The 18637-nt window shown below is 38.2% G+C and overlaps 1 protein-coding gene across 4 annotated transcripts in view; it reads left to right on the top strand.

Annotated features, from left to right (window-relative positions):
• The first annotated feature begins 11283 nt into the window (after positions 1-11283).
• The window catches only part of ITGAL (integrin subunit alpha L), a 32368-nt gene continuing 25014 nt past the window's right edge, over positions 11284-18637 (top strand). For 2 of the 4 annotated variants that reach the window (XM_072597557.1, XM_072597558.1), the window contains exons 1-9: positions 11288-11516; positions 12585-12687; positions 13555-13649; positions 13748-13815; positions 15792-15909; positions 16108-16238; positions 16374-16519; positions 17352-17484; positions 17631-17772. In XM_072597557.1, the coding sequence (XP_072453658.1) occupies positions 11462-11516; positions 12585-12687; positions 13555-13649; positions 13748-13815; positions 15792-15909; positions 16108-16238; positions 16374-16519; positions 17352-17484; positions 17631-17772 (991 nt within the window). In that variant the 5' untranslated portion in view covers positions 11288-11461. Of the gene's footprint in view, positions 11517-12584; positions 12688-13554; positions 13650-13747; positions 13816-15791; positions 15910-16107; positions 16239-16373; positions 16520-17351; positions 17485-17630; positions 17773-18637 lie in introns of all 4 variants that reach the window. The other 2 variants (XR_011964507.1, XM_072597556.1) reach the window with 2 other exon arrangements.

Genomic DNA, 18637 nt, shown 5'->3' with positions numbered 1-18637 from the left:
ATGGAGGCATTATGGGGAGTTTCAGGCTGGGGAGGGGGAATGAATTTAACTTGAAATGCATTGAGGTTGGGATCCTGATGAATTGATTTCCGGGTTGTAGGGAAGGCCAGGTTTCCCACATATACCCCAACAAATATCTTAAAAAGATACTGGATAGACCAATCAAGAATATCAAAGAGAGATAGCAATAAGCTTCTCCACTTGGTCCAAGATCGAGGTTAGGAAGGAAGAGGCAGAAGTCACCTGTGGGGTAGAAGTAAAAGCAAATTTGACTCCTTTGGACTCTGAGCATGGACTTTAGTGGAGGAAGAGGAACTGAAGCTTTAGTTCTCTTTTTTGCCTCATAAAAGGAGTTTAGCAGAGTATTTCCTTCCTCAGTTTGTGAAATAATTTATATAGCATATGTGTTAATTATTCTTTAGAAGTTTGACAGAATTCTCCTATTAATCCCTATGGACAAAGAATTTTTCTTTCTTATTATTACTGCTAGTTCAATTTCCTTTTCTGAAACTAGGTTTTTTAAGAGCTCTATTTGGAACTGTGTTAATTTGACTGTTTTCTGTATTTCTGGAGACAGTCCTCTATTTCTTTTTTATTCTAAGTTTTGTTGGCATAGCTGTGTGTAGTAGACTTTGATAATTTTTTTTTATTTCTTCTTATTTTGCTAGGATTGCATCCAGTTCACTTTTTTACTTGGTTAATTTGTTTTTCCTCTCTCTCTCTCTCTTTTAACTATGTTGACTAAAGTTTTATCAATTTTGTTATTCTTTTAAAAGAATCAGTATTTGGTTTTGTTTATCAGTTCTTCATTTATCTATTTATTTGGTTTCTGATTTACCTATTTGTCCTCTAATTTTTAATGTTTCATCTTTTGTGCTGATTTTAAATTTATTTGTTAACTTTCTAATTTTTAAAAAAATGCACATTTAGTTCATTAATTATCTCTATTTTATTAATATATGCTTTTAGGGATATAATTTTTCTTCTGAAGACTGTCCAAGGTGCTTCCTGGAAATTGCCTTATGTTTTCTCATTATTTTCATTAACTTTTGGATAGTTATTAATTGTTTCTTTGATTCATTCCTCAACATTTATTCTTCCATATTTAGGATTTCATTATTAAGTCTCATTTAGGTCTGTGTTTTTTACTTGTGCTATCTTCTTATATTCTTATTTTCTTATATTCTTATTATTTTTGTTGGATTATGGTCTATAAAGACTACCCTTAATATTTGTTTCTTTAAATTTCTTTAGGTTTGAATACATGGTCTGTTTTTGTAAAAGTGTTATGTGATGCTAAGATATATGCAAGTTCTTTAGTCATCCCATTCAGAAGGCACTGAAACCTTTTGTTCTGTTCTTTATTTTTCCATTTATCTTTCTATTTGATTTTGCTGAACTCTAAAAGAAGGATATTAAGGTCTCCTATTATTCTTATGTTACTAGTCATGTCTTTTTGCAACTTAGTTAATTTTTCCTTTATTAACTTAGATGCTATGCTATTTGATGCATTTAAGTTTAATATTGATATTGGTTTGTTATCCGTGATTTCCTTTAAACATGACATAATTTCCTTGATAATCTCTACTGATATTGTGAATTTTTATTTTTGCTTTGCCTGAAACCATGATTGCAACTCCTGATTTTTTGAAGTTGCCTAATGTTTAGTAAACTTTGTGTCAACTTCTCATTTTCTTTCTATGTGCTTTTTGGCTTTTAAAATGTTTCTCATAAGTAACAAATGGAATTGTGTTTTCTTATCCATTCTTATCTATTTCTTATCCATTGTTTAATAATTCACACTTAATGTAATGAGAGTAAAGTTTATGTTTAATTCACTTTGTATTTTTAGTACTGACTTTTTTAATAGGTTTTTTTTAGTTCCTCTTCTTGTTTTAAATCAGTACTTTGTCCCAGTGATTTGTTTTCTTTAAATAATATTGATGCAATTCTGTTCCCACAGGCTGTTTTCTTGAACTCCTTTCACCTCCCACTCCTATTTGTCAATCTGTTCCTAAGTTTGGTGAGTTTTACTAAGAGCTCCTTTTTTTCTGTTATTACTTTAGTATTTAGAAGAAATATTACTATTTCTCCTCATTTTTTCCTTCCTTTTCCACTTCTTAGTTAAGTGGTTGATTCAAAAATCCCCCTTCCTATTCTCCCCTCTTCTTTTATGTATTAGAGGGTTTTTTTCCCCTGAGTTGATAGCATCCCTTTTTGTATTTTTGTTTGCAAATGATTTATATAATATTGTAATTAATTGTTCTTGGAACTTTGGATAGAATTCACCTGTAAGTGTATCTGGCCCCAGGTTTGTTTGTTTTTTCTTTTGAGAGTTTCTATCTTAAAAAAAAAAGTTTTTATGGATATCTTTTGTTTAACATCGCTATACTTTCCCGCATTTTCTCTCCCTTTTGCCTTCCCAGAGAGCAATATTATATAAAAAATAGTATTTTTAAAGGAAAGGAAAGAAGAGAAAAATCACCATCAATACATGGAATCAATATATTGAAAAAGTTTGAAAATATGTGCAATGTACACATTAACATTTGTGAACTTTCCACTTTTGCAAAGTGATGGTCGGGAGTGTCTTTTCATCTCTTCTTTCTAACCATGATTGTTCTTTATAATTTTGGGTTTTTTGGTGGTTGTTCTTTCTGTTTACATCGGGTATGTGTTTTTTTGGTTTCTGCTTACTTTACTCTTTATCAGTTCATGTAAATCTTTCCATACTTCTCTGTATTCATCACATATATAATTTCTTATAGTACAATAGTATTTCATATATTCATATATCCCAAATTTTAGCTATTCTTTGGAAGTTTATGCTTTGTTCAGTTTCTCTTCCCTGATATTGTTATTTAAATTCTCTATTTCTTATATTGTTAATCTGAGTATTTTATGTTTTAATAAATATTCATCCACTTCATTTGTCATCAATTTCATTGGAATATCGCTAGAAAAAAATTTGTTAACAATTCCCTTTATTTCCTCTTTACTTTTTGCATACTCTCCTTTTCTGTTTTTTATATTGATAATTTTCCCCTCTTTTTTTTCCATTGGATTAGTTAACAGTTTGTCTATTTTATTAGTTTTTTTAAAATAGCCTAGTTTTATTTGTCAGTTCAGTGCATTTTTGCTTTCAATTTATTAATCTCTTATTTGATTTTTCAGAATTTCTCCTTTTGTGTATAGGGTTTTGTTTTTTCTTTTTTGGGGTTGCTTTTCTAGGTTTTTAAAGTGGTATATACAATTCATTGATCTGTTCTCATTTTCTTTTGTTGATAAACATATTTAGAAATATAAATTTTCCCCTCAGGACTGCCTTGGCTGCGCCCCAAAAGTTTTTATATGTTGTCTCATTGTCATCAACTTGAAAGACACAATTACTTATTGTGTCTAATAATTTATTCTTCAGCCCAAAAATTCTTTAAGATTACTTAGTCTCTATTTAAGTTTGAATCTTTTCTTCAAAGTTCCTTTACTGATCATGATATTTATCTAATTGTGGTCAATAAAGGATTTGCTCAACGTGTCTGCTTTTCTGCATTTGTTTATGAAGTTTTTATATACTAATTTTGTTGCTGTTCAGTCATTTTTTAGTCATGCCCTACTCTTTGTGACTCCATTTGGGGTTTTTTGATTTGCCGTTTCCTTCTACAGCCCATTTTACACATGAGGAAACTGATGCAAACAGGTTTAAGTGACTTGCCCAGGGTCACACAGATAGTATCTGAGGCTGAATTTGAACTCAGGTAGAGGAGTCTTCCTTACTCCAGGCCTGGTACTCTATCCACTGCTATCTAGCTGCTCCCTTTGTACACTAATAAATACATGGTTTACTTTGTAAAGTTTTCATATGTGGCTGAGAAAAACATAAACTTCTTTTTAATGACCATTCAGTAATCACTAGATAACCAAACCATTTTGAACCTCCAAGGCCTGAGAAAGGCCTAAAAACCTGGATTGACCAATCAGGAGAGAAATTTTGACCCACTCTAAGCTTAATCCACCATAATGCTTTGGATGCTCCAGCATAACAGACATGCTTTGCTTTGCTCTCTGAGTGAACCCAAAATGCTCCTTCCTGTGTCAGCAACTACAAGGCCAGATGAAACTGACCAGGAGCCTTCTTCTACTTATGACTGTCCAGGGTAGGATGCCTTAAACAGGACACTGTTTTGAATAATGGAACTTTTTCTTGTCTTGTCTTGATATTTTATGGACACGTTATGCTCTGTTATTTTATTATATGTATATGTGTACATATACGTATATTCACATTAATGATAAACGACACAGAGACCTCCTGGATCTGTAATGTCAGTCGACACCCTGACATTCTCTTATCTTATTGTATTTACAATATATCCAATTAAGAAATTCCTTTCTCATATTATGGTTAACACATATGGAGGCTATAATTCTGGCTAACATAGGCATCCTGAGCAAGGAAGGGAGGGAGGAGTAAGAGGGAATTCCTCTGAAGATGTAAGATTCCCCTTTGTCTATCTGTCCTTAGAATCATTTTCCACAATGAGCTACTGTGAATATATCTATATGCGTGTTCAGCAAGCTTTGAGAGAAAAAAATATGCAGATGAAGCCGAATTTTGTTTGTCTTTCTTAAAATGAACTCAGTAATGGTTGATACTATCAAATATATCTTTTCAAAATTCCTATTCATGTGCTTAACTTTTATCTTTATATTTTTATTAGGTTTATCTCTGTGTGAAAAGGTGATATCTCCAATTATTATTATTTCAATTGTATATTTCATACTATAATCTGATAAACTTTTCCTTAAAATATTTAGATATGCTATTTGGTGCATTTATCTGTATTGTGCTGATATTATTTTATCGTACATGAGGACTTCGAGCATAATGTAAGGTCACTGGTTATCTCTTTTAACCATGTATATTTTAATTATTGACTTGTCTGAGATCATGATTGCTACTTCTACTTCTTCAAGTTCGTATGAAGCATAATAAATTCTTCTCTATCCCTTTTATTTAATTCTTTGTGAATCTTTATATTTTATATGTGTTTCATGTCAGTAAATCATTGGATTCTGCTTTTTAATCCATTCTGCTACCCTTTTTCATTTTATGTTTGTATTCATCCCATTAATGATAATGGTTATGATTCCTAAATGTGTACTTCCTCCCATCACATCCTCTTTCTGGTCCTGCTTTTCAGTGAAGAATGTGGTGGGAAAAAAATGATTTTGAGAGATACTAATGATCCATAATTGTTACTGAATCTCTCAGTTAGAAGCTTCAGACTAGGTGTAAAATCTTTGATCGGTTTAGGAGGCCTTGAAAGGAAGTATATTAGGATTGGTTGAAGAGTTTGGATTAAACTCTGTGGGGCTTGTGTAAAACCAATAAACCAGTTTGGAATCAAGCATTTGAGGGTCTGGACGCTTATAACCAAGTCTCTGAGAAAGAATCACTTGGTAGGTGGGGAGGAGAGCACTTTGGCCTCTTTCCCTCCCCTTGACCAGAGGAGGCCCTTGTGAACTTCATCAGCATTCTAATGTCTTCTTCAGAACAGCAGTAGCTGATGTAGTATTCACATCTAGAGCCAAGGTCAACAGACATACTGAGTAGAGTCAGCTTTAGGACACAGTGGGGACTGCAACAGAAACCTACCTATGGGAGGAAGGGAGGTAAGATATACTAGAAAAAGGGACTTTTAGGAGCTGTGAGTTGACCCCTGTACCCTCTAAGCTTGAGCCCACTTTCCCCTGGATTCTATGTTTTAGTGGGAGAGAGTGTTGCAGATTCTTGTAGTGATGCTTTGTACCAATTGTTTTTATTATGCCAACTTAGTAAGATAATCCTTTCTAAAAGCTAATTAAGTCCATATGATCGGTTGATATTGATTGATAGCTGTGAGGTGGGAGGAGCACACCAGTACAGGCCCATGAGCTACAGTGCTAGAAAACCAACACCACCCCTCAACTAAAACCTTGACAGTGGATGAAGAAGTTGCCCTCTGGGGACTCATCTTTACTGGTGGAAGAACTGGAAGAATAGTTCTAAATCATACCTTCCTTTATGATGTATATATCATGTATATACATGTATGTCATATATGTATATATATATATATATATGATATGTATATATCATACCTTCCTTTATGATCTACCTTCCAAAGCTGAAGTTTGTTTTGGTTATGACTACTCACTCCTCGATTCTAGCCTCCCTCTTGAGATTCTGTTTTCCTCTTCACCCTTTCCCTTTCTAGAGGCATCTAGGTCAATCAACAGATAAAGCACTAGACCTGGAGTCTAGAAGACCTGAGTTCAAATCCCAGCCCAGATACTTACTAGCTGTGTTACCCTGGGCAAGTCACTTAACCCCTGCCTGCCTCAGTTTCCTCATCTGTAAAATGTAGATAATAATTGCACCTACCTCCCAGAGTTATTGTGAAATTAAGATGAGATAGTATTTGTAAACTGCTTGGCCATCTTTAAAGTACTGTGTAAATGCTAGTTGTTATTTTCCAGTTGAGTTAAATGTATCACTAAACCAAACTCTTTTTATATGAATATGAGTGTGTTTAACCTTCCTTTGTCCAGATCAGATGAAAATGAAGTTCATGTGATGGCCACTTCCCCAACCTCTTCCTCTGTTTTTGTATATTTTTTTCCTGGTGCCCCCCAGTTATGGGAAATAGCAAGTTCCTACCCTCTTCTTCCTCATTTTTTCTCTAGTGAATTTCCTTTTCCTTCCTTTTTCTTTCCTCCCTTAAAATCATCAAAACAGAACAAAACCATGCCCAATCTCACTGTTTGTCATCCCTATGTAACCCTAGAGGACAGTGGGATTTCCAGGGGACATTTGGTTTTTTTTTCCTCCCCATATTAGAATGTAAGTATTTCATCATTAATTAGCCCTTGAATTGTTCCTTTGAATTTACCTTTCTAGACTTCTCTAAGACTCATGTTTGCATTTCAGAGTTTCTATTCAGCTCTAGTCTTTTGGTCAGGAATTTAGAAAATTCTCTGTTCCATTGATTACATGTTTTTTCCTTATGAATTTCTACTTAGAGTTTCAGGGTAAATCGCTCTTGGTTATAAACCTTTTGGAATATTGCATTCTAAATTTTTTCTCTTTTATAATCATAGCTGCCAGGTTTTGGGTGTTTCTGAAAGTGTTTCCTCAATACTTTATTTCTTCTTCCTAGATGCTTGCAATATTTTTTTCTTTGACCTGGAAGCTGTGAATTGAAGCTATGACATTTCTGGGAGTTTTCACTTTAAGATTTCTTCCTAGAGGTGACCAGTAGGTTCTTGTTATTTTCACTTTGCCCTCTGACTTTTATAAATATGTCATTTTCACTTATGATTTCTCATTATCCTTGAAAACCATGACCCAATACTTTTTATTTCATTATAGTCAGTAAAGGTTTTCAAAGAATCTGATTTCTCTTTTATCATAACAAAAAAATATTTGACTAAATACAGAATAATTTCCAGACAGTCCATACAAAAGAGTCACAAACTTTTCTTGAAGGGAAGTGTCTCCACTTGACAGCAGAATCATCATGCTGCTGAAGTTGGTGGTGTTCAGTGTTTGAGCTTTCGCTCCGAGAACCAGGCGTGTCCATCTGTAGCATATGGCTAGAGAACATCATCTAAAATAAAGCTTATTGGTTGCTCTAACCAGTCATCGAATTCACCATACAAAGGGAGAAAGAGCCCACAAAACTGGGGAGGGGGGAGATACAACCCCATGGTTAACCAACAACCAGTTTCATTCATTGATTCTTAAATCATAACATAGGAAATGAAAGAGGTAGATCTGTGCTACTACTTGCAGGTTCACAAAAAACCTGATAAAACTTCTAGTTTCTGCTTATCTCTCTCTCTCTCTCTCTCTCTCTCTCTCTCTCTCTCTCTCTCTCTCTCTCTCTCTCTCTGTCTCTCTCTGTCTCTGTCTCTGTCTCTCTCTGTCTCTCTGTCTCTCTGTCTCTCTCTGTCTCTGTCTCTCTCTGTCTCTCTGTCTCTCTCTCTCTCTCTCTCTCTCTCTCTCTCTCTCTCTCTCTCTCTCTCTCTCTCTCTCTCTCCCTCTTCCTTCCTTCCTTTCTTTCATTTCTTTGTTGTTACAAGGCAATATGTATGGGTTAAGTGAGTTGCCCAGGCTCACACAGCAGGTAAGTGTTAAATGTCAAACGTCTGAGGTCAGGTTTGATCTCGGATCCTCCTGACTCTAGGACCAGTGTTCTATCCATTATGCCACCTAGCTGCCCCTTTGCTTATGTTTCAACAATAAATCAGGACAAGACATAGTTTTGCTAATGTTCATTTAACCAACAAAGGACCAAAGATGGCTTTGGTTTTTATTCTGTAATCTTTGTAATTGGTTGATTGTTGTCCTTCCTGCTCAAAGAGGACCAAAATGACACCATTTGTCTTGTCTTTGGTGATGTCTTTTGACTCATGAATAAATTGGATTTAAGTGAGGCAGAGATGCAAAAAGTCATCAGCCTCACTCTCTCTTCCAGGATCATAGAATTCCAATGGCAGGACAAAAGTCAAGATGATTGGAGATGGCTCAGGATGCAGTGGATGACTTTGGCATCTTCAGTATCTAACCAAGCTCTAAGCACTCGACAACTTCAGTCACCTTCATGGCCATTGGAACAAATTGTTCTCATCCACCCATTCTGCCAGGGAGTTTTTCACATGCTTAGGGTAGACACTCCCCTGACTCACCAATGGGTTTGATGCCACTCAGTAACCCTCAACCTGGTTTTACAACCATTTGCCTAAATGGTTTAACTGGGCTTTGTTAATCTTCCACTACTCAGGGGACACAGGTGAGCAGAGGGAAGTGTTGGAACTACCATGTATACCTCATTCTACACTCTGAGTCTTTCACCTTTCTGTTAGGAAATGAGTAACATGCTTTATCATTAGACCTCTGGAAATGTGGTTCATCATTGTGTTTTTCAGAGTTTCTAAGTCTTTCAAAGCTATTTTTCTTTAAAAATTATATAAATTGCTTTCCAGGATCTTCTCACTTCACTCTGAAACAGTTTGTATACAAGGTGTCTGTCTTATTTGTCATTACCTATAGCACAATAGTTTCCCATAACATACATTTACCAGAAATTGCTTAGATGACTTGTTTCCTTAGTTTCCAGTTTTTTGCCACCACACAATAAAAAGTTGCTGCAAATGCTTTTGTACTTAGGGATCCTTTTAATCATTTATCTTTTGGGGGGGGCGCGGTATAAACCCACTAGTGGTATTGTTGAGTTAGTCAGATGATTGGTTGTTCTTGGTTCTCAAAGAGGACAAAAGTGACATTACTATGTCGGAGTCAAGGTACAGTGTGTCTCTTTCTGACTGATCAGACCAATACAATCTCCGAAGGCTCTAACACAAGTCAGGCACAAATCGTCCATATGAACATTTGGGATGGAGATGTTTCTAAATCTGTTCATCTCACATTTCTTTAGAGCTACTGCAAGTCTTCTTTGGTTGTAGAGCATAGCACTATCTTCGATGTGGGCATACCATACTGGACAATCCTGTGCCAGTGACTCCCATGTCTCACAGTTGATCCCAGAGTTCTTCAGAAAGACCCTGAGAGTTCCCTTGTATCCCTTCTTCTGACCACCATGCGAGAGCCTGCCTTGTGTGAATTCTCCAGAAAACAGTCTTTTAGGCAAACATACATTTGGCATTTGAACAATGTGACCCACCAATTGTAGTTGTGCTCTCTGCAGTACAGTTTGAATAGGAGAAGCTAGGTGGTATAAGGGGCAGCTAGGTGGTGCAGTGGATAGAGCACCAGTGCAGGAGTCAGGGAGGACCTGAGTTCAAATCTCACCTCAGACACTTGACACTCACTAGCTGTGTGACCTTGGGCAAGACACTTAATCGCAATTGCCTCATCCTGGGTCATCTCCAGTCATTCTGATGAATATCTGATCACTGTATTCAGATGACTCTGGAGGAGAAGTGAGGCTGGTGACCTGCACAGCCCTTTCTCACTCAAAACAAAGTCAAGTGCAAGTCATGTCATTATTTCTCCAATGGCGTGATCTTCTTCGGCACCGGACAAACACACGTAACTAAGAGTTTGAATGGTTGGCAGTTTAGATCAAGAAAGGACCTCAGTGTGCAGTACCTTATCTTGCCAGGTGATCTTCCTAAGACAGTTCAAATGGAAGCAATTTAGTTTTCTGGCATGGCTCTGGTAGACTGTCCAGGTTTCACAGGCATAAAAAGTTACTGCTTAGTGACTTTGGGGGGTTTATTTCCAAATTGCTTTCTGGAATGTCTGGACCAATTCATAATTCTGCTGTATGTATAGTAATATTAGTTACATGCACTTATAGATGCTCATGTAGGTATGAGATCAGAGTAACACAGAAATGTATCACATGGCACAAATGAAGTTTTTTTGATGTTTATCCTTGTCCTTGGGTTAAAAGTGCTGGTAAATGTTTAAAACCAGCTCTGTGTGGGTGGGGGCTATATTCATGATATAGTTTTAAAAATTAAATTTTCATTAATGACATTTTCTCCATCACTTTATTAAGTCTAGACAATCAACATGATGATATATTAAGCCCTGATTTCTAACCTTTGCTTATTTCTGAAGCATAGATACTCACACTGAAAATTTAATGATCAGCTCTCATGAGTCTCTGCAAGCCAGCTGCAGCATACCCTTGTCTAGTTCCTTCAGTTTTGTTTTGAACAAACATATTTCTTCTCTTAGGATTTTCTGTTGAAGCTAGTACCTAGCACAGGGTAAAGAAAGACACAGATTGGGGTATATTGGAAAGAGCATTGGAATGGAGGAATTAGGGATAGAAAATGTTGAATAAGCTGCCAACTGTAGATGCTTTGTTGGTCAGTTTTATTTAATGGGGTTGGGTTTTTTTTTGTTATGGGAAAGGGTTCACTGGTGAGTTGAATAAATGACTGTGATTTTTTTTTTTAAAGACATTAATTAAAAAAGAAAGGCTGCCTTTGAGTCAGAAGACCTGGGATTCAGAGTCAAGTGTCTTGCATCCAAAAGATTGTAATTTCATTCTTCTGTCCAGGCCACAGTTTTCATATCTATAAAACAAGGGAGTTTTAGACTAGACCATCTTTAAGATTCTTTCCAACTCTCCAGTCCATGAGATGATAATGTAATTGCAAGCTGCAGTGAGGCTGGGTTTTGGGTGATAAGAAAAGCTGCCAGGGGCAGGAAATCTAACCTGCTTACACTTCCTCTCTAAACCCATTCTGGTTTCATAACTCTATCAACTCCATCCCTTCCCCAGTGAAAAAGACTTAGCCACTGGGGGCCCTGAGGACAGTCATTTCCTCCTTTTACCTTAAGTTGGCAACCAGCTTTAACTGATTCTCTGAGCCCAGAACTAGAGATTCTTGAATCTCCTCTTCTCCATCCCTGACCCTACTCCACACTGGCCATAGTGCCATGAAGGGTGCCAGCACCTTACTCAGGCTGCCCCTGCTTGGAATCTTTCTCTGCGGTAAGTTGAGTTCAAAAGAGCGGAACGTGTAAGGGCAGAGACTAAAGGGAAAGCAGGAGCCTGAGGGATGTGGGTTGGGGAGTGTTTTTTTGGAAACTGAGTCATGGTGAAGGAGCAGTCAGAGGAGGAGAAGATACAGACAACCTGGTTGGTACTCAAGATCCTAGGGAACAAGACAAAGAAAAATACTGAGGGAGACTGAAGGCTGAAAGAGTAGCAGGCACAGGCAGAGAGAGAGAGACAAAGGAAGAAGATTCAGAAAGACAATTGGGTTAGATATTAGAAATTTCAGTTCAAAATGCTTTTCATAAGTGGAAACGGAAGGTGCTGCGTGAAAAGGCTGAGGAGAGGTATCTGAGATTAAGAAGGTATGGGTATGAGGTTGGATGTTTGAGGAAGAGTGGGACAGGATATGCTGGGGCAGCCAGCGCTAATGTTTAGCAGAGGATAGGGCAAAGAGGCTGGGTGTTTGAGAGTCTGGGAGAGGCAAGAGCTTATAAAGGAGAAAAATGTGTGTGTTAGTGGGGAGGTACTTGGAGAAGTGGAGGCTAGAAATCTTAATAGAAAATCCAATGGGACTGGTCAATCTGGAGAGGCAAAAACCCAAATGTTGGGGGAAAATGGGACCTTCTAGAATGGGGAAATGTGATGTGTTGTGGTCAGTCCTGGTTGCTGGTACACAACTCCAATTTGGGATCTTGAAACCAAAATCCCCTTGGGGGGGAGGGAAAAAAGAAAGGGAATGCACTCCCTTCTGGTCCCCTTCTTCACCTCCTTTCTGCTCTCCTCCATTATGCAGATCTTTTTCACTTCCCCCACGCCCTGGCCGTCAGCACATTCTCCTGTAAACCAGAAAAGAGCGGATGAATATGAGACTTTTAAGCCTTTGTTGAGGCCTTGGCCTCCTCTTAGTTCTCAACCCTAGGTGTTCCTAGCCCTACATCTATTCTTGCAATTATTGGTCAGGGGGAACTGAGGAGATGGGGCCAGGTGGGTTGGGGAAGTAGAGAAAGGGATGTTTTGAAGCCCCACCAGGTCCCGATTCTCTCTCTGTTCCTTCTCTTGCAGACCTGGCCTCAAGCTATAACCTGGATACCAGCCACTCTCAGAGCTTTTCCTTCCAAGATGCAGGGAATCATTTTGGGTACCAGGTCCTGCAAGTTGGAAATGGGTAAGACCCTAGAGAAAAGGTGTCAAACTTGACCATAAACAGCAGCAAAAGCCCTACATTATGGGGAACCAGATTAAAATGTAATTGGGAAATGTTGAACAAAAATAAATAAAAATACAATGCAACATAGATAATGTTGATTTGTAGTTCTCTAAATCAATATTCTGGCTGGCCCAGGGATTCTTTTCTATTTAATTTTTGAGGCTACTGCCCTAGAGACCCAGGTTCTTATCTCCCACACCTCTGTAGGCATTAATGATGGATGACTTGTAAGGTAGTAAGTAGGAAGGACACTGCCCTGGGAGTCCAAAGATCTGACTTCAGTTATTCTGACATTTCCTACATGTGAAAATTTGCCATAGTTGTTGAAGGATGGCCTTAGAATCAGGAAGACCTGGATTCAAATCTTGTCTCTGACACACATGCATCATGAATGTGTCCCTTAACCTCTCGGTGCCCTGAGGCAACTCTCAAGGCTGTTAGGTACAAATGAGCTGTAGGTAGAGGATTTTCCACACCAGGAGTTCCTTGAACCAGTAAAATCACAAGTCTAGATAAAATAAGAAAAACTGGGATAATTATCCCTGCCTGTCTTTTACAAAGCTCCCTTAATGCTATGTTGGATATATAACTTTGGAAATTGTAAAGCACCCATTCAAATGTGAGGTATTAAGAGGCATAGTGGGAAAATGGGAGAATTCACCAGCAACCACTGGGAGTGGGGAGGGATGCTGAGAACTCTTTGAGGCAGCAACTGGCATTGCTCTGGGGTCCCAGCCCCCCTCCTCCAAAGATTGACTGTAACAGGAGTCCCAGTGTTTCTGAAGATCCAGGCATCTCTGTCTTACAGAAACTATTTCCTATCAGGGTCATTGTGGGAGCTCCTGGCGAGGAGAACAGTACTGGGAATCTCTATCAGTGCCAGCCATCCACAGGACACTGTCGGCCAATGGACCTGAGAGGTGAGCACCAGGATATATAACAGGGAATCTGATTATAGTTGAGGAACTTCTGTTGGCTTCTGAGTTACCTCTGGCATTGATCTTTTTTCTAACCACAGGTGGCAATTTCACTTCCAAGTATCTTGGCATGACCTTGGCGACAGATCCCACAGATGGACGCTTCATGGTAAGAGAGATAGAGAATCAATAGGTGAGGAGGGAGTGGACATAAAGATTAAGATGGAAGAGTCAGATGGTTTGAGACAGGTAGAGACAGAGAGAATGTCCATCAATCAAGAAAAGAGTTACCTTGGACCTGGAGTCAGGAGGACCTGACTTCAAATCCAGCCTCAGACATTTATTGCTGTGTGACTCTGGTCAAGTCACTTAATTCTGTTGCCTCAAAACAAAATAAAAAAGTGATCTAACATGTAAATATGTTTTGTGTGACCATATATGTATAATCTATGTAAAATTGCTTGCCTTCTCATTGGAGGATCGGGGAAGAGAGTAAGGGAAGGAGGGAAGAGAATTTGGAACTCAAAAACTTTTTTAAAAATAATGTTATTTTTGCAAATAGGGAAAATAAGATGTTAAATAAACAAAAAGAAAAGAGTGATTAACTTGTAATAACACCTGGATTTATTTAAATCTTAGCTCTGCCAGTTATTAATATTAATTCTTGCCTTGGGCAAGTAATTTCATTTCTTTGGGCCTCAGTTTCTTCATTTGTAAAATGGGAATAAGAATGCTCCAGCCATACAGAGAGGATATAAGGAAGGTGCTTTGTAAACCTTAAAAATGAAAAATCATTATAAGCAATGTTGAGGGCTCAAGGCCCTATACTCCAGTCAGTGGAGTAAGATGTGGTACCTGCACTCAAGATTGTAGTCTACCTCTGTACAGGAGACAAGCAACAGTGTAGAAAGTTAAATAATAACTGGAGATGGTCAAAGAAGAAAGCACCATGAGCTTGAGGGGGTTTTAAGTTTCCTGAAGAATGGGAATCTGTCTTAAGCTTAACTTTCTCAGAGAATGTCAGGGCAAGGACAGAACTTAGAGACCATCTGGTTCAAATCCTTCCCTTTTCAAAGGAAACAACCCAAAAAGGAATGTGACTTGTCTGAGGTCACAGAGCAATTACAGACATAGGAGGTATTATGATAGGTGGAGAAGAGAGGGGAGATACCACATATACAACGTTAGAGTGGAAAAGAAAAATAAAAAGAAGAGGGTGAAAGAAATATGGTCAGGCCACTAATCAGGAAAAAGCAGCCAGCATAGTATAGTAGGAAGAAAACTACACTGGGATTAGAGATTCAGTACATGGTCTCTAAAGTCCCTTCTAGCTGTGATGTTCTGTGGTCTGTGTTCCAAAAATCCCTTTCAGATGTGATGTTCTACGTTCTTTTCTCCCTGTTCCATGGTGTCTTCTAACTGATATCCCGTGTAGATTCTTTATCCCAAGGTATCTTCCAGTCCTGAAATTCTTGTTTCTTTGTTCTCAAATCCCTTGTTCTATGTTCTGAAGTTCTTTTTAGTTTTCTTTTGATATTTTAATATTCATTTTATTCTGAATTTAATACCAAATGAAATGAACATTTGCATATACACAGTAGAACTACAAAAAGAGAATTGTACATAAAACTATAAATTTTTATTGCATGTAGCTTATTTTTTCTTAAGTATATATAATCAATTCAGTACATAACCTTCAAAACTATCCTGATTGTCTATGATTCCTTCAGGCTTTCCTACTGTTCTCTTCTCTGAATGTTAAAAAAAAAACGTGATTGTGACTCTTCCTTCTTTCTCTTTTTGTTTTCTTTCTTTTCCCTTTAGCCTTCGCTTTCTATCTTCTCAAGTTTCTTTCTGGTTCTAATATTCTGTGCTCCATATTCTAAATTTCATGTTAGCTTTCACATTCTCTGCGATATGCTTTGAAGTCTCTTCCAGTTCTCACATTATATATTATGCACTCATGTACCTTTGCAGTCTGAGATTCTTTGCTAGTTATTCCAAAAACCTTTCTCTTCTGATAACAAGAGACATTGTTAAGTCTGTAATTGGAAAAAAAGTTAAAACAATAATAACAGATAGATTAAACTATGGCTTGCTTGATTAGTAGGTTTCTGACTGTTCTCCACCTTTGGTTTCCCACAGGCTTGTGACCCTGGACTGGCTAGGGAATGTGATCAAAACTTCTATTTGAGCGGTCTTTGCTATATCTTCCCACCAAATCTGGGTGGGCCCACACTTCTTGCATATCCTGGTTATCAGGGTAAGAGGAAACTCAGCCCTGGCAAAAGGGCTCTCACTTTGGGGAGTGACAAGACCACAAGTGAGAAATGCAGCTTACTAAGCTAGTTTGTCCTATGCCCGGCAATGGCTAAGCCAAAGAGATGTGGACAGGGATGGTACTGGGTTGAAATGACGGTAGTCTCTTCTCCTGACCTCCTTATGTCTGGCCCTTCTGCAGACTGTCTAAAAGCAAACGTAGACTTGGTGTTCTTATTTGATGGATCCTACAGCATAGTTAATAGTGATTTTAAGAAAATCCTGGAATTCATGGAAGATGTGATGAGGAAATTGAGCAATTCTTCATTCCATGTACGAGGACTGGAGTTGGGTGATTGGGTCCTGGGATGGTAGCAAGGGCTGGGAGAGGGGGGAGCAGTTTGGTGGGAGGTGGGCCAAATATGGAATGAGTAGGTCAGCTAATTCCTCTGTCTCATATCTGTCCAGTTTGCAGCTGTCCAGTTCTCAAGCTCCTCCAAGACAGAATTCTACTTCTCAGACTATATCAAGGCAAGAAACCCTGATACTCTTCTGGCTAACGTCACACACATGCAAGAACTCACCAACACCTTTGGGGGTATCAATCACGTTGTGTAAGTTCTTTAGTCTTCATGGTTACTAGGGCTACTTGCACACACAGTCTCTCACTTGCTCCTCCAAACTATAGCTCTAGGACCTATGACAAATATATATATATGTATATATGAATAAGTATGCATATGTACACACACACATATAGAAATAGATGTCTTTTTTTTACATCCTGGTTATTTTATGATATGCCCTTTCCCCAATCCTCCCTGATAACAAAGGAAAGCAGGCAAAATTGACCCATATAGCACATCAGTCTGTGCCTACTTTGTTTGGTATCCATTGTTATCTAATCTCTGTAATGAATTTCAATCATTGCATTTATCCTGATTCTGTTTGCGTTTCTTCCCCTTTCTCATCCAGTTCATTCCAGTCCTCCTTCGTTTCTCGGGATCTCTCCTACTCATCATTTTATCTGTCTATCTGTCTGTCTATCTATCTATCTATCTATCTATCTGTCTGTCTGTCTGTCTGTCTGTCTGTCTGTCTATCTATCTATCTATCTGTCTCTATCTGTTTTTTTATTTAATCTACTCATCATTTTGATAGTGTAATAATAGATTGCATTGATATGCCACAATTTGTTCATCAATTCCCCAGCCGATGGCCCCACTTTATTTTCAGTTTTTGCTCAGTATCCCATGGAGAAGTTGGAGAGCTGGAGGTGAACTCAGATCTCAAACTCTTTTTTCTCTACCAGGATGCCTTTTTTCCTTTCCTCATAAGTACAACATAATGAGGCAGAAACATGGCCCAGGAGGAAGCACACTGCCCTTGGTGCTGGGGACTGAAGGGGAGAAGGCCCCAGTTTCACTCCATTTTTTTTTTACACAGAAAGGATGTGTTTCGTGTGAGTCGGGGTGCCCGCCCTGAAGCTGTGCGAGTAATGATCATCATCACCGATGGAGATGCTACTGATAGTGGGAACATCGAGGAAGCCAAACACATCATCCGCTATGTGATTGGGGTATGAGTCCCCAGTGGCAGCCCCGGCTCTTTCCCAGATCCGAGACATGTCCTGTTCTTGTCCCTCTCTGGTGGGTTAGCAGGTCAGTGTGGCCTCTGAAACATCAGCTGGGGACCTGATGAGGTGACCTCTACATTCTCTTACAGATTGGGGGTGGAATTAAAGAACCTCAAAAACTGAATGATTTTGCCTCAAATCCCAAGGATGATTTTGTGAAGATTCTAGACACTTATGACAAGCTTAAGGGACTGTTTGATGACCTAGAAAAGAAGATCTATGATATTGAAGGTGAGTGGCAGGCTCAGGGGAGGAGAGTGATAATAATAGCTAACAGTTATGTAATATCTACTCTGTGCCAGGCATTGTGCTAAGACTTTCATTAGGTATAATCTTATTTAAACTTCCCCATAACCCTGGGAGGTAGGCAATATTTTCATCCCCATTTTACAGATGAGGGAACTGAGGCAAACAGAGGTTCAGTGACTATCCCAGGGTCACCCAGCTAATAAGTATCTGAGGCTGGATTTGAACTCAGCTTTTTCTGACTGTAGGCCTGATGTTTTATCCGCATAGCTGCAAAGAGAAGAATCTTCTGTGAAAATAATCATGCTTTGATTTATTTGTTCTGAAAATTTTTTAAAAGCAATTTTATCCAGTAGCTTAGCCAACCAACAACTGTTTGTCCTGCTTCATTTGAGTGGGATGCAGAAAAAAGAACAAGAAACTCTTCATTCCTTCCCTTTAGAAGTTTATAATTTAGTTGGAAAGATAATAACAATAATATTCATAACAGCACAATTGTATAACATTCAGTGACTTACAAAATACATTATTACCCTCATTTTATAGATGAGGAAACTGAGACTCAGAGAATGTTGCCCAAGATCACACTGGGCCAGTGTGTCACTGGACTCTAAGCCAAGTCTTCTGATTTCAAGGCCAGTTCTCTTTACACTATTCATAAAGATGAAAAAAAAATAACACTTCTATATAATGTTTTTCTTTAGTCGTTTTCCAGTCATGTCTGACTCCCAAACTCCATTTGGGGTTTTCTTGGCAGAGATACAGGAGTGGTTTGTCATTTCCTTCTCCAGCTCATTTGACAGATGAGGAAACTAAGGCAAACAGGCTTAAGTGACTTGCGCAGGGTCAC

The sequence above is a fragment of the Notamacropus eugenii genome, chromosome 3, assembly GCF_028372415.1.
Source record: "Notamacropus eugenii isolate mMacEug1 chromosome 3, mMacEug1.pri_v2, whole genome shotgun sequence".
NCBI classification, from domain to species: Eukaryota; Metazoa; Chordata; class Mammalia; order Diprotodontia; family Macropodidae; genus Notamacropus; species Notamacropus eugenii.
The sequence above is the reverse complement of the archived record's forward strand: the minus strand, read 5'-3'. Positions and strand labels throughout refer to the sequence as shown.